The following is a 20604-nucleotide window of genomic DNA, read 5'->3' as shown; positions in this document are numbered from 1 at the left end:
ATAGATAATCATATATTTGTTCAGCAAAATTGCTACAGAATTGCTCTACAATAGTCTATTTTGTTAAAAAAATGAGATGAGATTTGTATTGATATGTTTATGATCTAGATCTCCAACATCTCATGGAATCATGAATTTGTATACAATCAAAGATTCTCCTGCAAAAAATGAGCCTAAATGTTGTAGCTGTGTGTCGAAAAAAGCAAATCTCGATAACTTTTTCGAAGGGACGTATCAGCTTTTGTAAACAACGCAATTCATCGTCGATTTGGTGTAACTGGTAGCTCGCCCATGCATGCTAACACTACCATCAGATATGGGAAATTTTCCCCCACCTGCAAGTGGTGTTAGTAAGCGTGTGCGAGCTACCAGCTATGCCAAATCGACGATCAAATGCATTGTTTACAAAAACTGATACGACTCTTCGAAAAAGTAATCGAGATATATCAAAACAAGTTACCTGAACAGGAGAACCGCAGTATTAAAAGTTCTTAAAATTTTCCTGGAGTTTATAAATATCTTGAAATTCTGCAAGTAAAATAACATTTTTTGGGATACAAAGATGTGTTACCAAAAAAAATATATTTCTCCAAATTGTCTAGGAGATATTTTACAAGTTAACCATTTTGAGCAGTTTTGAGCATTTTGAGTTCATAAAATCATTTATAATTATAAATTTTGTTAAAAAAAAAACCTTTTTGGATTATCAAAATCATCCCGGATATCTGCTCTTGAAGTTCTGCAAACTCAACAAGGTATACGATGATTCTACATAATGATAGAATGGGTAAACCTTCGTGAAGCCCCATAATATCATTGGTTTTTATTATTAGATTTTCCAAAATGCCAGGGGTTCAGATCTTTTATTATTATTATCAAAGTCACTTGAACACTCTTGGAACATTCGTGTGATTTGAACTCAGGATGATTTCCCCTAGGTTTGAGCTGGACGATTTATCTCCAAGATAGTTAAGTACTTCGACTTTGTCGTGGGAGGTATAGATTCAGATCTTTATATTTTACAGGCTAACCAAGGTATTCTACGATGTTCTGATTAATATTGTGTACCTGGTTAACACAAATACAGATATTATTTTTAATTTATGTCTGGACCAATCATTTCATGAGTTTATAATTTCGTTGATTGTGTCCGGTGTCGAACATTTGCATGCCAAGCATGATCGGGTATGCAAGGAGTTTTAGATCGGTCATTCTTTTAATGGCTTGAATCTGCTTTTCTATCTTCAAGTATCTTCGTAACAAGTTATAGTATGTCTGGCTCAGGCTTTAGAACTACTGCACTCAGAATACTGTGGCAAAAGAATTCAAGCATCTTTCTTCCAATGAAACCAAAAACCAAAATTGGATTTGTGGTTTTCACCACAATTTGAACATTTAAATTTCTTAGGATCTTCCTTCACAGGACAGTCGTCCTTTGCGTGAGAGGAATCACCACAATTCATGCATTTAGCTGGCATGTAGCAATGTTTTGTTCCGTGACCCCATCCCTGACACTTACGGCACTGGGTGAGGTTTTGGAAATTTCCTCCAGTCTTCCTAAAGTTTTCCCACTTTACTCGGACATGGAGCATAAGGCTAGCTTTTTCCAAGGCCTGAAGGTTGTTAAGTTCACTAGACTTGAAGTGAACTAAATAAAAATCATTAGAAATCCCGAATCGCGAATCGCCAGGACAGGATTTCATTTTCATTTTGATTACTTGGATTACTTGCCAGTTCATCTTTGATCTGATCCAGGGATTCACCCCTGGGCAGTCCTTTCATGACAACCTTGAACACACGTTCAGTTTTGGTGTCGTAGGAATCTTTTCCTTCTTGCCATTAAGCCGGGAAAGTTTACTAGAATTTTTCTTAGATGATCATTCTCATCATCCGTGAGCAAAACAAATTGATTGCTCAAATTAATTTCATCAGAAGGGGGATCCAGAGTTTGCCCTTTTCTTGCGCTTAAGCACCATGGCGGCAGTAAATTTTTATCCAAATCGACTTCCAAGCAGATTACTATAAGAATCTGAAGGATCGAAGAGGAATTTTCCAAATCGATATCCAAGAAGGATTACCACGGGTAGGGTCCAAACAAGGATCGAAGAGGAATAAGAGGTAGAAATTTTACATGTTGAGCACTGAAAAGTGCTGTTTAAATTTGTTGTAGCTTTAGGTAGTAATGGCACTTCCTTCAGCAAAAAGCAAATAGATTCGCACGGCAAGAGAGCACGATGCGGACTGAGGGCTCGGAAGTTATACGACCAATTGCTGTGCGGAAAATCGGTGTGCGTGATTGTGGACGATGAACGTTCGTGACGACCGAAGTGTTGACGTCGCGGATAAGCCGATTTTTACCGAAAAATGGTTTGGCAAGCCATTTGTGAGTGTGGTGTACATGGAATGCGAAACTTCAAGATATTGAATAATTTTAGATCTTGGACTTACTCAAATTAGGTAAGTTGTTTTTTTTTAACTTTATAAAGGGAGAAATTAAGTGTTAAACTTCAACATTCAATGGATTCGATTGTAAAGCTGTTTCTTTAAAACTGATTGCCATGTATTAAAAACGTTTGGGTAAATTGCTATTGTTTTGATCTACAAAAAAGCATATTTTAACGCTTTTAAAAAATAGCTTTCTTATTATAAGCCTGGAATGTATCCATTAAAGTAATTTTATTTAGAAATATGAGTAGACACCCTGTCGATAGAGAAAACTGATTAAACGTCACAAAGCAAAGAGTGATAAATCTTAAAATAAATTAACGCTAAAAAAGTCTTTAAAAAAGAGACTTTTTAGTGACTGACTTGAAAAAAAGTGACCAAGTTACTAAAAAGTGACTCGCTACCAGCCCTGAATTAGAGTTCCCATTCAGGTGCGAAGCTTGGCAAGCATTTTTGTCGTAAAATTTTTTACATAGGAGAAGCGTAATTTCCTAAAGATGTCATTATTGAGAACAGCAGTAAGATATGAAGGAAAATTAACGCAGAAGCATTGTAACATGATTAATTGGTAACATTTACATAAATCTACTGACTAAATAGATTATTAACAACGTTTAAAACATATACGGGAGCATGGGGCAAAACAGCACCAAAACACTTACATAGTTATCGTTGGGTGCGCAAGCGGGACCGATTGCTTGGCCTTTTTCCATAACGAAAACATATATTTTAGATATAACATATTTAGGATTACAGCAGCAGCCAGTTTCAACTATTTTTGTTCCTATAATCCCCACTGTATCACATTCAATTGCTGGTGTAGCTCTAACTTTTGTCTAAATCAGTTTATTGTCCTAAGTTTATTGGGATGATAAATTTAATAAAAAAAAATTTATTCCACATATTTCTAAAGCTGCCACTTGGGTTGCTACCGTAAACAAATTATTTCGTTATTAAAAAAAATGATACTACATTCAGCCAACGAAAAACAAAAACTGTATTCAATAATCTAAAGATCAAAATAATATCTACCATTTTTTCAAAAATGTATGCTATCGGAAAAAAAATGAAACGATTGCAGCCATGATTAGCTTCTTCTTCTTCGCATTTCAAGCTTATTGCTTATCGCATATTAGCTTATTACGAGCTCTCAAATTAGTGTTCTAGATGCACTTCCACAGTTATTAATTGAGAGCTTTCGATGCCTGTACCATTTTTGCATTGGTATAATTGTGTGGCAAGTCCAATCATACTTCTATGCCCAGGGAAGTCGAGAAATTTTCCAACCCGAAAAATTCCTAGATTGGACCGGGAATTGAACCCAGCCACCTCCAGCATGGTCTGCTTTGTAGCTGCACCTTTACCGACTGAGCTAAAGGAGGCCCCCATGATTAGCGCTTATGTTCATTTTCGCTCATATATTTTTTTTTTTCAGAAAACACCAAACAATTACCTTACAACCAGATCGTACAGTTCCTGTTGGTCAAAGACCTTGCAGTACGCGTGTAGCACCTTGATGCAGGCATATCGCATTCCGGTCCATGGTATCAGCGGACTTCCAAGCACTTCCCACAGCGGACAGTCAATGTGTCGCTGCAGGTCTAGCATAGCTCCCGTCTCTTCTTGCGCACCTTCTTCACCACTCGTTCACTTTGCCTTTCAACTTTATCAGTAATACTTTTGAGATTTCCCGAGAACACCGATTTTCTTCACTTGTCCTCTTCAAACTTCCTTCGATACACCGTCGAATCATGAGATCGTGACTTCTTAATACTTCTTCATCTTCTTCTTTATCGTTTTCTTTCGTTCGTCTCACCAGATGCCATCACTATTACTGCTGCTAAGGTTGAGTGCACGCGATGATGCTAATGGATGCTAATTTCCCAATTCATCAACTAGAGGAGGGGGGAAGATTTGCGGTTGAAACACAACACATGTAGGCAGGAGTCAGTGTCTCAGTGATTGGTTTCCATTTCAACTAGGACTGAACCATCCCGGCTGGGTTGCTCATTTCCCGAAACACTTGTCTCTTCCCTTCCCTGCTTTTCCGATTACTATTTTACTGACACCATATTGATTTTCACCTTACCGGGAACAGCGAGGCTAGTGTTATGCGATCGAATACGGCAACTAAATACACGGGACGGGAAACTCGAAATAGCAATCAATGGACGCAGTGGCGGTCGTGCAGATGTTCGTCTATGAGAATCCACATCAGTAAAGGAAAGGAGATGATTTTCTGATCGGATGACGACTGTTAGGATGAGAGAGGCAAGGGAACCATTTCCAACTTGTAGTTTAAAACAAGGTAAACAAACGGAGACGCTCGGTCGCTGGTGACGCATTACACCGCCGTCTCGAGGTGATTTGTAAATAAACCTTTCCCAAGCGGTACCTACACTGGAAACATTCATGAATGTAACGAAACGAATGCCGAGAAGATCACACACGAAGATGTTCTTCCTTGACCAAGCACGATATTTTACTTCCTTCGCATTCCGTGCGAAATCACGGATGAAGCGTTGTGAACAGGTGCAACAACACGAACGATGATACGGGTTGTAAATTATGATCGAGCTTGAAAAAAACAGTGTCCCCTGAGACCAACAGCTGCGACAGCGAAAGAGAAACGGCACACGCGACCAACATGTCCTATGTCTGTGATGTTGATCTCGTTGGAAGTTGGTGATTTAGAGAATTTTTTACGAATCGTTACATTTTTGTCGCATTTTGAAACAGTGAATTAAGCTGGGTAAACCGTGTTGAACGTTGGACGTCATCTATTTGAATGAATACTGAGCGTGTCATGTTCAGGTCTTTCAACCGCCTAGTCAGTAAATTGTCTACTCTTGAATCGACAATATCGGCATGTGCGATAATATCTAAGCCTATTGACCTTTGCTTGAACCAGGGTTTCTAACTAACTAACTAACTAACTAACTAACTAACTAACTAACTAACTAACTAACTAACTAACTAACTAACTAACTAACTAACTAACTAACTAACTAACTAACTAACTAACTAACTAACTAACTAACTAACTAACTAACTAACTAACTAACTAACTAACTAACTAACTAACTAACTAACTAACTAACTAACTAACTAACTAACTAACTAACTAACTAACTAACTAACTAACTAACTAACTAACTAACTAACTAACTAACTAACTAACTAACTAACTAACTAACTAACTAACTAACTAACTAACTAACTAACTAACTAACTAACTAACTAACTAACTAACTAACTAACTAACTAACTAACTAACTAACTAACTAACTAACTAACTAACTAACTAACTAACTAACTAACTAACTAACTAACTAACTAACTAACTAACTAACTAACTAACTAACTAACTAACTAACTAACTAACTAACTAACTAACTAACTAACTAACTAACTAACTAACTAACTAACTAACTAACTAACTAACTAACTAACTAACTAACTAACTAACTAACTAACTAACTAACTAACTAACTAACTAACTAAGATTTTAAACTACTAAGGAAATGTTACATTGCACTATGGTCTGAAGTGCAAAATTTCATGACAAAAATCGATTTCTCCAAAAACATTCACTCTAAAGGTATGACATTTTCATAGATTTAAAAAAATCTTCCTTTTAGTCTTCTTTCTCCAAAATTACATGTTTTAACTTTTTATTTGTAAGGTTAAGAGCAGTCTTGTACGCGATCACCGTACTCATGACAATCAACGTCCTTTGCTTCCGACACTTGCAAAACAAGCTACCAAATTACATCACCAAACTAAAATGTCATATGACAGGCTCTGTCATACGACACTGTCGCCGAAGACCACCACGAATGTATGTATTTTATCCTGATGAATGTGGGTGTCTTAGTGGAATACCTGTATAAAGAGATGGATTAGTAATTTCGATTTAATTCCACTACCTTATTTTCCTATCCTTGACAGATACGCGTATTTCGTCTACAATGTGCAGTCTGCTTCAGTGTCTTGTAATAATACTCGACTAACTAGACTTAGTAAAGATGTCAAGGATAAGCAAATAAGAAAGTGGAATTAAATGGAAATGACTAATTCTTCTCTCTCTCTCTCTCTCTCTCTCTTTATATATATTTTAGTTTTTCTCATAATAAGAGCTGTTGATGTTGTGCTTGTGTGAATTCTGAAAATAGCAAGCAACGATGTCCTGATAATAACATTTATAATCAGAAATGGCTTAAATTACACCAAATTTAGGAATTAGAACGAAATCCCACATGTGATATGATAGTTATTTGATAATTTTCTGTTTGCTCGAATGTTGTTCTACCGTTTGTGTTGTGTAAGCGAGACGACGCCACAATAGATCAAATAACTGGTCGCAGTGGAAAAAGTACTCAACAAAGGAAAAAAAACGAGACGACGGTAAAGCATGAGAGTACCAATACAAACAGGCTGTCGTGCACGACAACGAAGTGAGTATAGTAAAAAAAAACCCAAATTGATCCACCGGGCAGGTGAATAGAACCTTTGTTACCCAGTATAATCTCGTTTTTGATATTATCCATAGATATATGTACGAGCCCTAATGGATATTTTTTATTGGTCTCAGTTTCTACACTGCTCAATTGCTGCAAACAAAACAGCAATTGCTAGTTTGAATTGAAGTCCAAAACATAAATCATAGCCTAATGACTTTTTAAAAAAAAAATTCAAAAGCAGTTTTTTTCGACGCATTAGTTTAGATTGCAAAAAGCTCGCATCATTTTGTGTAAAATTTCAAAAGGAATCGAATAGTGCGAGCTTTTTACAATCTGAAATAATTCGTCGGAAAAAACTGCTTTTGAAATTTTCCAAAAAGCATCAAAGTAAATTGAACCTTAATCTGCTTTATTGTGCTCTACATACTTTAAGCACAATCTTATTATATACAATCTTATTATATTACAACAATTTTTGACGAACCAATAAAGTTAAATAATCAATCAGCCCGATTCTCTTAATTGATTTTCTCTTTCGCGAATAACCCGACTGCAAATGAATTTCCCATTCAGTGTGTTGATTCAGGCGCAAGCTAACTATTAGTCGCTATATTTATAGTCTGGCGGATAGAATTTCGATGGTACTATCATAGAGGTAACTCTAAGACCAGCAAGTCCCGAAGAAACGTGCTCAACTTTTTGGCTCAGCTCTGGTACGCTCTTCGGTCCCAAGCTAATCGATGCATAGGAAAATCCATGAACCTCTAATTTTATCTGTCAATCTTTCATAGCGAATCAAAACAAACATAGTGAAGTACCAGAATTTCGACTAGAATGGGGTACGCTAATGAATTTGCTTGGGACCAGTAGGCTAGTCAAGTAGTGAGCCAATTTTCAATTTGTAGTTTCCACCGGTTGGTACTATCAAGTTTTATAAACAAAACTTTCATCATCGGATAGGGGAAATTTGAGTTAGTTTACGTAGGCGAGGCTTAAGTCATGAGAAAACTGCTGCCGGAAGTTTTGTTCGTAATAGCTGATGTGCCTTTTTCTGTTGTTGGTCGTGAATTGACAGCTTAATTGGTCAAACGACTATTTGACAGCTCAATTGGTTCCCGAGATTCTCTCCGCCAGGCTGTGAATATAGCGACTATACAGCTAACATCATCTTATGTTGAACTGTCCTGTGAGCTTAGCGAGAAATTCGTTTATGTTGCCGTGGTAAATCAAAGAGAGAGGCCGAGGATAGGCCCTTTTCAAATGTTCCGCAAGAATATAGAATAAAATTCGAAAACATGTTGCACCATAGCCTGCGGCACCTCCAAACAGCTACGCTAACGGGATTGATCGAATTTTTTTAGAAGAATTGAATGATCTATATTTCTTGTATTTGTTTGGTTTACATGTATGAATTTTCAAGTGACACAGATGCGTCTTTTCAACTTTAGTTATTTTGAAATTTTATGGACTATTCTCCCCTACATTCCAAGATTTTGCGAACGATTTCTTATCCTCATCATAACGCCCAAACTAAACATAAAGCCTTCTTCTGACTTAAAAAAAAAAAAAAAAACCAGGGGTTAACCGACATGCACGTATCAACCAAATTCTTGATTTATTATTGCAGGTATCATACGATGTCGTAATTAAACTGTCGAGCCAGATCGCGCCGAGTTCTATCGATTGAGAATGTTTTGGACAGGTGAGATAGCTTGTGTGGATGGCTATCGGGCGTAGACGGCAGGACGTGTGAAAATCGATTCTAATACCTATGTTACGCTAGTAACAAAGGTAATAAGGCGGAATCTCGAACACCAAACGTCAGATCGGTATGAAATTTTTTCTGTAGGTAGATATGGATGAGTTCTTTCCACTGCTGCAAATTTTACGTAGGATTTACGTGGGATGTACCGTTGATTTGTAAAAAATCGTTAACTAAAATCATTATATCATGTAAACCTCCGGAACCGGAAGTTAGATCGGTATGAAATTTTTTCCCCAAGTAGATATGGATAAGATCTTTCTACTGTTAAAGAAATCATGTTGATAAAGTGTACCGTTGATTTTTAAAAAATCGTTCACTAAAATCATTCTGGCCTATATATCTCCGAAACCGGAAGTCAGATCGAGAAAAAAATCAATAGCGATCAATGGCGCAATGGGGCCTATCGAACGAGATATCAACCATATTGATCGCATGAGCCATCTCGAAAAAAGCTTGCCTAGATGAAACGCGTCCACAGACGCACATACAGACATCAGCAAATTTCACCTTGCTGGGTCGATTTTTCATATTCAATTTGATTCTACGATGTCGTAATTAAACTGTCGAGCCAGATCGCGCCGAGTTCTATCGATTGAAAATGTTTTGGACAGGTGAGATAGCTTGTGTGGATGGCTATCGGGCGTAGACGGCAGGACGTGTGAAAATCGATTCTAATACCTATGTTACGCTAGTATCAAAGGTAATATGTTACGCTAGTAACAAAGGTAATAAGGCGGAATCTCGAACACCAAACGTCAGATCGGTAATTAAACTGTCGAGCCAGATCGCGCCGAGTTCTATCGATTGAGAATGTTTTATACAGGTGAGATAGCTTGTGTGGATGGCTATCGGGCGTAGACGGCAGGACGTTTGAAAATCGATTCTAATACCTATGTTACGCTAGTAACAAAGGTAAAACGTCAACCGTTTCAACCTCTGGTTAAGAGGAATACTTTCTTCTACAAACAAACTTAAAGATAATTTAATTTCAAGCAACTGTGCTCAAAAATCAATATTCTATCTCATCTACATACCATTCTATGAACATTTTTCGAAACTGTATTAGGGTGGATCTGATAAAAGAGTTGTTTTGCTCTAACTTTATTCTTTAAATTTCATTTTGAGAACCGTCTTTTAAGGACTTCAAAAAAATGATAGGACGCATCTTTTGAAGGTTGTTGTCATAACTTTTGCAAAACAACATTTAACAATTCTCAACAACTTTCGAAATATGCGTCTTCACATGTTCTTAGTCTTTCGAAGGTAGTTCTCAACATAAAATCGAAATTAAAAAGTTATAGCGGAACAGCCGAGACGAAAAATATCCGTAGAGTAGGTTGATGAGATAGAATTTTGATTTATTCAGCAAAGTTGCTTGAAATTAAAATATCCATAGCTTTGTAGGCGCATGTATTCCTCTAAATCATAAAAAAATAAAGATTTTTTTATTTATTTTGAAGAATGAAGGACCACCCTAGTCACCACCAGCGCCAAAAGGAAGATCTTTTCTTGTGAACAAAGTCTCACAAAGATGTCAGAAATTAAGATACTCACTCATCACCACATAATTCTATGGACATTTTTCGATATTTGGCTAGGGTGTATCCAAAAAAAAAACAGTTTTTTTTTGCTCTAACTTTTGTATTTCGATTTGAGAGTTATTTTCAGAATTATCTTCGAAGGACTTCAAAAGCACGAAAAAACGCTTATTTTTATGTTTGTTGAGAATCGATAAATGTTGTTTTACGAAAGTTAAGACTAAGACAGTGTTTGGGTAAAAACAATCAATATTGTGTTTCATTCCAATCGTGTTTTTCCATCGAGAGTACAAAAGTACTAATATTCCATAGATTTTGTAGGTTGAATTATGTACCACCACGATATGCTCCGTTAAGAGATAAGTGTCGTATAAAAATTGATTGTTTTTACATCAAAACCGTCACAACTTTTGTAAAACAACATCATTAAATTTCGAAAAATGTGCATAGAATGATATGTTGATAAGATGTAATTTTGATTTGATCAGCACAGTGGCTTGAAATTAAATTTTCTATATCTTTATAGAAGCACGTATTTTTTTAAACTTTGAAAATAAAAAGTTAAAAAAAAACGAAGATGTCAAACCTTTAGAGTGCATGGTTTTGAGATTAAGATTTTTGACATGTAATTTTGCGTTTTCGACCATAGTGCTTTCGTACAAAAAATAAACAATATGGGTCAAGTAGAAAGTTAGTTTCTACGCATCACTTTGATCTCAGCATTTGTGTATGGAAAACATGGCATTGTTTGTAAAATTCATGTAAATTTCAACGATACATGTTGATGATAATGGTCTACTACTCATTGTAGCACGGAAACTAGTACGATAGCTGTGGGCTCTCCTCACTGTTGAACTTGATCAAGCCTAATAACCTCTGATCAGGGCTGTCATGTGAACACTCAATGCGCGCAATGTACTGGTTTTCTGAAATATGCAAAGTGCGAATCAAGCAAACACAAAGTTGGCTTGTTTTTCACCCTGCGCAAGTGTAAAGCAGCGGAGAAGAGAAGACAGACACACACCCAGAAATAACGTAAGTTCAATGTGTAGCCATCGCGAAATACAAAATACAAAATTCTTCTTTGTTATGTCCTTCTTCATCTCCTATGCATGCAGTCGTGGTAAGCAAAGTCTGCAAAGAATTCAAAGAAGACATTAGCGCTTGTTGTATTATATTCGCTCCCTGCCCCGCACGGAGTGTACCGCTCATTGTGTGGATCGCTTTCTCACAGATTAGTTGGAAAAGAGTGTGCGAAGTAAATGGGCTAGCGGTGCCGGTGGTGTAGTGGTAAGCGTGATTGCTTCTCACCCCAGCAGGCCTGGGTTCAATCCCAGTCGGTGCCGCCGGGATGTTCTGAGGCATAACATCTCTGATCACGGGAAGGAAGTAGTTCATGAGTTGATGGGTCGATAGGTTGGGTCCAGGTGTGGGAGCTACCTCCCTGGCGTCGGTAGCATTGGTGCTCAGCACGGAAAACAAGATCGACGGAAAACAAAGCAAGGAAGTAAATGGGAGAACCATACACTCTTTGTCGAGTGTTGTGCGATGCATGCACAAAGTTGCTTTGCTAATGCTCTGAAGTGCTTTCCAACCCTGCCTCTGATTGCTATCAGCAAATCGCTGTATGAAGGGCCAAAAACGAATGGATGGATTGATAGGCTATTTGCCTATTCATTTCCTTAGAACAGTTAAGAATCTCCTTACAACAAAAATAACAAGCCAATTGGTCAGAAAACAAGTCATCCAAAGGAAGATTCCCCAATGAATGGGGAGAATAGCCCGCCCTTTATCCACGAAATGTTAGCAACAGGGATTTCGCATCTTCACGCTCCCCATCCAAATCGCATCAATTGGGTCCCTCCTCATCCCAATTTTGTGTATATAGTAATATGTAATCTAATAATCAGATATTTAGAAGCATAACGTCTACAAAAATATGCGAGTCAATTGCCCATTAAGCTAAACTTAAACCAACAGGTTGAATTCCAAACAAAATAGACGGAAAACAAATCAAGGGAAAACACACACAAGATTACCATTATTGTAGAACAACCTTGCTGGAAGAAAGTGCATATTTTCAACAAGTAATCCAGAGTGAAACAAAAATTAACCATCACAGTTTTTCACCCAAGGTAAATGAAATCACGCTATTTAAAATGCAATTCATATCATGAAAAGCACGAGCACCATTTTTAAATATAAACCTCTGAAAAATGCGTATTTTTCAAGGAAAATGTTTATAACTTTTCACAAAATGAGATTTAGGGACCACCCTAAGTTATTTACTAAACATCAGCATAAATCGAGAACCCTTAGTGATAGAAAATTGATTCATTCAGCAAAGTTGATTCAAATAACATTTTCCACAACTTGGTCCAACACTACGCTGGTCCACCACAAATAACTAAAAAGTTAATATTTAGAACTCATCAACTGTATGGACGGCCCTAATGTCTTCACATAAAACGATTGGCCAAAATTAATGAGAAAACTTTCCCGAAAACACTATAATCCTAAAACTAATGATTTAGGCACAAACAATTCATTCCACCTAAATATGGTTTCTGGGCCGTAGTCCAAAATTACTTAACTGGTTTCTAGATTATTTAAGAAATTCGATGTACTTTCCTACGGTAGCCTAATTGCAATATCCAATAATAGACATAGTCAAATATTAACTTGGGATGCCCTTCAGAAGAGGTACGACTAACATTTCCATTCCTGGAAACCATTTTCGGAAATGTTACCAAAAATTAGACCTTTAAAACTCTAACCACAATTACTACTGGTTTAAGAACATTAATCACTTTAATTGCTTGGCTGGAATCCTTAAATAACTAAAAATAGCAAAATAAAAAAAAATTTGAATGGACCTTCTCCGATTTGTATAAAACTTGGCAATAATTCACATTTTTGCGAAAATTTTGTAAAATTTTCAAAATATTGTAGCACGGAACTGGTGTTTCTAGTCGAAATGGCATCTGAGACAAAAGTGCAGGGAAAAATAATATTTTTCTTGAAAAAAAAATGTATTCAGTTTAAGAAGAATTAAAATCACTTTAAAATTTACATAAATCGTAGAACGAGAACTTTTGGTAAAATTTCTGAACTTTTTGCGTACTAAGCATTTTAGTCAATTTTTTCCCAGAAAATTACTTAAAAAGTTTCAAATAAAATTTTCTGGGTACAAATTACATGAAAAATTCAGGGAACCTCCCATAACTTCAGGAAAACGAGAACTTCAATGTTCAAAGTTCCGAGAGCTCCTGGATCGTTCTGAAATTTTAAGAAAAGTTCCGAGAACTATGAGAAAGTTGCAAATGTCGAAAACTTCATCGAAATTTAGAATACTTTAGGGTCTCAGAATTTTAAGGAGCTTAAGGTGAGGCTTTAGAGGAGTTTCGAGGACTTCAGTAAAATTTCGAAACATTAGGATAGAATATTACCACATAAAAATGTCATTCTGATAACTGACTTAAGGGGAAGCAGACCGCTCCGAAAAAAAAATTACGTTTTGATTTTTCTAAAAATATTGAAAAAAAAAGTATCAAAAATCTAAAAAAATCACATTTTTTCTAATTTTTTAAAGAAAGTTCACGTGCAAAAACATGTTTTATAAGTCATTATGGCATAAAGTTGGACTCAAAAAACCACAAAACATCAACTTTTCGGTTTTTCTGAGAGTCCAATTTTTTTTTCATGATGGGATAGAAAAAATTTTTTTGCATGTAATTTTTGACAAAAATCTAAGGAAGAAACTGATTTGCTTGGATTTTTGATAATTTTTCCCAATATTTTTAGAAAAATAAAAACGTACCGAAAATATTTTTTTTATTTTTGGGTCGGTGAGCTTCCCCTTAATACTCCTATTGCGGAGAGTTTTGATGTCTTTGAGTCAGCTACAAAGAAATTCATTAACTGGTTATTGGAAAACAATTGATTCCTACCAGCACCTCTTCACTACAATATCTTCACGATTGTACTCAGTACTCATTATTAGATTATCGGTCAACAGATATTGAGGATGATCACTTTTTAAATTGCTCAATTCTGCGAAGCGCAAATTTACGCCACAACTCCTGTAGTTCCCGTAGTTTTGCAGAAGCAGCTGAAGTTCTCTATAAAACTCTTTTAAAGTTCTTTGAAAATTTTGGCCGTATTTGAACATTTTAAGAGTTCTTTGAACATCCTTGAAGCTCTCATAAATTTCCACTTTAGTCGCCGTACTTAAGTTTTCATAGCATTCCAGAAATATACAGAACTTCAATGAAGCTCACGGAGCTTTTCTATTTTTTTTTAAACTTCCCTAAATTTAAAAAAAAACGAATTCTCGATACTTCGCCGAAAATCTAAGAATAGCCAAGAGGTCCTCAGAACTTCCACCAAAAATTTAGGAATTAAAGAATTCTCGGACCATTCCAGAAGTACTTGGACTATGCACATTATTCTAGAAATTCCTTGAACTTCCAAAGAAATTCTGGAAATTTCCCGAAAATTCTCAGAAATTCCCAGATTTCTGAAAACTTCGCAGAATCACCAAGAGCTCCGACAATTTCCTAGAACATCCCTGAAAATCCGAGAACTTCTAAAAAAATCCAAAAATATTAGAAAATTTTCCAGAAGTTCCGGAACTACTCAGAAGTTCTGGGAACTCCTCATAAGTTCCGGGGATTTCCCATAAATTTCGAGAACTTTTTTTTTACTACGTCTTACGGGAAGGTACTGGGGGTAAATCGAAAATCTAAAATTGCGACCGTCACGAAAAGGTGTAACGTTTTGAACGCTTATAACTTTGTCATTTATAGATGAAATTAAAATTCAAATACACCAATCGATAGGAAATAACTATCGTAATCTGCTACAATAAACGTTTTTTCAATTTTCCATAAAAAAAACTGTTGAAAAATGTACAAATAAAAATTGATAATTTTATCACTGTTTTCATGCAATAAACGTTCTCCCCAAACACAGTCGTCATAATCGAGTACCATTTGGTTGCACATCGTGCTGCTTGAATCTAAAAAGTTATAAAACAGCGCTGCTTTTGTGCCTCAACTCAGTTTTGCTTCGGACGGCGGGTAAGCAGGTAGCAGCAGCAGCAGTAGCAGGGTGTATACTACTTGGAAAAACCTGGAAAACCGGGAATTTACAGGGAATTTTATTTTTTCTGGAAAACCTGGAATATTCAGGGAATTTTGGTTCCACTCAGGGAATTTTCCAATTATCACTTCATTCGTAATTCAAAAAAAAAGTTTTTCGTTCAGTTTCTCGAAACGTTTCTTAAGGACACTGAACTTGACAAGCATCTGACAGCTAAGACAACGTGTGTGAACGAGACAATTTCATTCAGAGAGTCTTGTCACGCTCGCTCTTCGCTGATTTGTATGTGGATGATCAAAATCGTCGTAAAAAGTAAACAGCCGAAAAAGAGAGACTGGCATCCGTCAAAAGGAAGCATACGAAGCATGTATTGTATAAAAATAAGAGAGGGTCGGAGATCTACTGAGAAATTTGTTGAGCTTCAGGGTAGTTCGTAGATCTTGAGAACAGAACTACAAACAAATTAAAAGTAATTAACAGAAATTCATAAAAACAAAATCACAAGAGAGGTCGTAGATCTTCAGATAAATGTTCAAAGAAATTTTCAAAACTTCAAGCATGTAAAAATAATTACTATAAGCGAAATTTTGCAAATCTTCAGGTAAATTCGCATAACTTCAGACAAGTCCAAGAATCTACAGTGAAATATAAAGTATTTCACAGAAGTTTGGAGATCCTCGAAACATTATTCAACATCAGAAAAGTTAGTAGATCTTCAGAACAAAGCTACAGAACTTTGAAAAAAAAAATACAGGACTTCTGAAAAAATCACAAGAATCTCAGAAATGTTAATGGATCTTCAGTAAAAATTGCAGAACTTCAGGGAAGCTCGGCGAATTAAAAAAAAAATATTTACACGATTTCAGGAAAATTTGTAGATCTTGAGAGAGACATTTAAAACTTCTAAGAAGCTCAAATATTTTCAGATAAATTTTGACAACTTTAGGTAATCTTCAATTTTTAAATCTTCAGGGTAACCCGAGAGGAATTTACAAAACATCAGAGAAGTTTGCAGATCTACTGAGAAATTTATTCAGTCTCAAGTTTTTTTGTAGATCTTGGGAATAGAGCTACGGAGCTTAAGACAACTTTACAGAACTTTAAAGATATTTGCAGGAATTTGACAGATAGTTTCACAGTTTCACACAAATGTGAGATCTTAAGAAAAATTCGTTAAATGTCAGAAAAGCACCTCAATTCCAAAAACAAATCGCAGCGAAGTACAAAAGTACAATATTTTGCAGAACTCCATGGAAGTCGGAAATAGATAGATCTAAAGAACTTCAGAGAAGTCCGTAGACCTTAAGAGAAGTCCGTAGACCTTAAGAGAAGTCTGTAGAACGTCAGAAAGTTCGTACGTTTTTAGAAAAATTTGCAAAACTTCAGCAAAACTCACAGATTTTCGGGAAAGTTCCCCGATCTTTAGATAAATAATCCACAAAGAAATTTAAAGAACTTTATAAAAGTTCGGAGATTTACTGTGAAATTTATTGAACTTCAAAGCAGTTTGTAGATCTTTAAAGCAGAAATACAGTACTTCAGAAAACTTTACAGAATTTGAAATAAATTTTAGGAACTTCAGAAAAGTTCAGAGGGTAGATCGTAAATCCACTAAAAAATTAGCAGATGTTTTTTTTTTTTTTTTAAGACATTTACAGAACTTCAGTTAATTTCACTGATCTTTAGAGATATTTGCACAGCTTCAGAAAAATTAGAAAAACTTCAGAATACTTCCTAAAACTTCCGGAAAGCTCAAAAATTTCTAGATAATCTTTTAATTCTTTAGAAAATTGTATAGATGTTCAGAGATATTTGCAGATATTCATTGAATCATAAAAATCTGCAGAGAAAATTACAGAACTTTCGAGAAGTTTTTAGATTATTAGAAATTTTGTGAACATCAGAGATAATTGTTGATCTTTAAGGATCTTAAATCTTCAGCGATTCAGGAACTTTGTAGATTTTTAGGAAAATTTGCAGAACTTCAAAGAAATCTGTAGAACTACCTAGACATTTGCAGATTGGCAGGAAAGATTGTTGATCTTTAAAAAAAATTTACCGGAGAACAGAAACAAAACTTCAGGGACGTCAGAAGGTTTGAAGACCTTGCAGAATTGAGTTGTTAACAGAAATTTTCAGAACTCAAGGAATCATGTATTTCTAGTGAGAACTTTTCCCACTAGCTTGTTTAAAGTTGGTATCGACATCCTGGCGAAGTTTTGAAATCCATTTTCATCTTCATATCGCAGCTCTTGATGGACAAGATGAGCCAGATCCCTGCCGGTGTTCCTCCTGAGCAACCATTTCCTACTCCACAAAGTTCACCTTCTTTTTCTCATTTTATTTAAAATAATAAAAGCAAATACGTCTGCCGAAACTAGAGCAATTTTCCGGTAATTCATGATGGAAGTATTTACTTTTGATTCCTGATACAGTTTTGTTTTGAAATCTAAATTGACAGTTCTTTCGACATGTGCAAGCAGTGTGAACACCAGCAAACAGGGGGGTTCGACAAAGTGTGTCGAAAGTAAATTCGAGCAGATTTTTCATTATGGCGGTGGTCAAAATCAGACCAAGAAATCAGATAGTCTCAACGGACCTTAAGAGATTTTAGACATGTGAAACCATGATTTATTCTGTCTTGGTCTTCCAAACAGAATTGGACTCAAACATATTATCAAAATAATATTTTGTTTTTGAAAACATATTGTTATCAAATTTTGATCTATCGTTTTATCGAAATAGTATTGACAGGTTTCTTACTTGTATTTATATTCTTGAATTAACACAAATACCAAAAAAGAATGTAATATTGATTGACGTAATGCATGTTACTGTATGAATAACTAATGTGATTGCAAAAACCAAATACAGTATTACACCCATGGATATAATTTCTTTTCGCAAATTATGTGTAGGATAAATGCACCAATAGTGGAGGTACTTTAGTGTAATATGTTACTATGGTGGCTTATAGAGTCTTCCTAAGCCGCTATAGAAGTACATTGTACTAACGTACCTCCACTATTCGTTGTACAAATTAATATTAAACAACCTATGTGCATCTGTTCTGCTGTAATATTCAATAACTTTTTTGCTGTGCCGACTTATAAGTACCAACGCCCAAGTTTGAACAATCGAAAATAACATAAATCAATAAGTACATAAAAGGGATTCCAGATGGATAAATAGATAAAATAATAATGAGTATAACTTGTATGCACCTGGAATTTTTTTCATTCGACCTGGAAAAACCTGGAAAACTCAGGGAATTTGATTCCTTGGATTGAGTAGACACCCTGAGTAGGAAAGCAGCGGTTCCTGTCAAGCGTACAGCATTCGAGTTTTGCACCTCGAACCCTGCGCGTCGTTTCCGTCGAGATCACTGGCTGCTGGTTGCGCCGTCATCTCGATGGCGCAAGCACTCCGAAGTGGATTGCCCTCTTTGCCTGAATGATAACGATCCCGCGTTCTACAAATCTCGATTACTTTTTCTAAAGGACATATCAGCTTTTGTAAACAACGCATTTTAACGTCGGTTTGGCTTAACTGATAGCTCGCCCACGTATACTAGCACCACTATATCAGGTAGGGGAAAATTTATTTATTTATTTATTTCGTCAACCAACGTAGACTAGTGCATTAGACTGATGCAAAATTTGACTTTTTCGCTCCACAGTGCTTAAATGGTTTCAAATCGGGTCTCCCAAAGTTACAACTCATTTGGTTAGAAACAGACTTCGCACAAGCCATTTGAAGTTTACATGTAAATTACTATGGGAAATCTCAACTTTTTGTTCATTGCCTTCTAGTCTTTTTCCATATTGAGCTGCAAAACAGTTCGATAGCCATTATTATCGAAAATTTTCTCAGCTACTACTTTGCTGAAGATCGGTTCTATGTAAAACGAGACAGGAAAAAGTTATTAATTATTTAAGAGATTGGTAAACTTATGACATGATCAAGCAGCTGCTCTGTAGGCAACACTGTATTTTGCAGTGTGACATAGTAGCCATGATTTGTGTGTCCTATTCAACGCCCCAGAAACACCAATGTTGCCTGCTGAGCAGTTGATTGAGCATGATCATAAGACATCAGCGCATTGAACCATTGATAACTTTCGATCCTTGCATTTAATCAAAAAGTGGTATTGAGCAAAGTTGTACCTGGGAAAATTTCCTACAAGAACAGTTGAAAGTTTTTTAAGCAGACCGATATGGTGAATTATTAGATAGACATGAACACAAATCTTGGTTTTACCATAGTAATTCCCATACAAACTTCAAATGGTTTGTGCCATCTCAGTTTCAAAATTTCAAATTTTGCATCACTCTACTAGTGCATATTAGAATACAGTTTTGTTTTCTTAAATTTATTTATTTGGGCAATAGGTTAAAAGTATAATTTCCCCTATCTGATGGATGACGTGCGTGGGTGAGCTACCAGTTACGCCAAATCAACGATCAAATGCGTTGTTTACAAAAGCTGATACGTCCCTTCGAAAAAGTAATCGAGAAATACTTTTTGGGCTGTGTCCCAATTTTATCATGCATTTATAAATTTAACAATTTAACTCGTGGTTAAACGTGACATTTCGAAAGTTATTTTCAATGTTCGAAAATCCCGGAAATTGATCGGTTTTCAAACAGAACTCAGCAACGGTTGCCAAAATTTGACTTCTAGTCAGTCAGAAATAACCACGCTCGGAGAGCAGGGTTATTCGATAACTCATCTGTCACTTTCAACCACGAGTTAAATTTAACTCGCCCATTGGGACACTGCCTTGGAAGTAAAATTAGGGACCATCCATAAATGACTTCCTCCTCGTAGCGTGTTTTGCTTTACCTAATACATGGCCGGTCACAACTTCTGAAACCCCTCTTCCCCCTAACTACTACGTTATTTATGAAAGTTCCCTAAGCATTGGGCAACACTGAAAATCAGCAGCACACACACAAAACGGGTTGGACATATATGCGAAATTTCGGTTATTGATCGTGAATACCTCGCGATCAGAACGTTTTAGCTTGAACTCCCTCCATTCAATTCTCGGTGCATCTTATATCTATTGATTGAATTAAAGAAATACTAATTATTGTTTTTTTAGATTTCGTGCGTTTTGTGAACGCAAATCCATTATTTTGCATAAGAAAACGGGGTGTTTCTGTGGTGGTAAAAAAAAGGATTTCCCTAAACAGGTTACAGATTTCTGTACCAAGCATTGAAATTATCACGGTAATTTTAGATAAGCTATGAAAGTCCTACTTGGAAAATTATGCTATAGAACGGT

General features: G+C 36.0%; 1 protein-coding gene across 2 annotated transcripts in view; it reads right to left on the bottom strand.

Moving 5' to 3' along the window:
* The window catches only part of Lmpt (Limpet), a 512992-nt gene that overhangs the window by 254762 nt on the left and 237626 nt on the right, over positions 1–20604 (bottom strand). Inside the window, exon 1 of one of the 2 annotated variants that reach the window (XM_065224672.1) lies at positions 3899–4301. The exons of the other annotated variant lie outside the window; for it this stretch is intronic. Coding sequence (XP_065080744.1) covers positions 3899–4053 — 155 coding nt within the window. The 5' untranslated portion in view covers positions 4054–4301. Of the gene's footprint in view, positions 1–3898; positions 4302–20604 lie in introns of those variants that run through there. 2 annotated transcript variants of the gene reach the window in all.

This window comes from Ochlerotatus camptorhynchus, unplaced genomic scaffold (genome assembly GCF_037179485.1).
Source record: "Ochlerotatus camptorhynchus isolate MF236.1 unplaced genomic scaffold, CSIRO-AGI_Acam_v1.1 ptg000213l, whole genome shotgun sequence".
Lineage (NCBI taxonomy): Eukaryota > Metazoa > Arthropoda > Insecta > Diptera > Culicidae > Ochlerotatus > Ochlerotatus camptorhynchus.
This window is presented reverse-complemented; position numbering and strand designations above follow the sequence as displayed.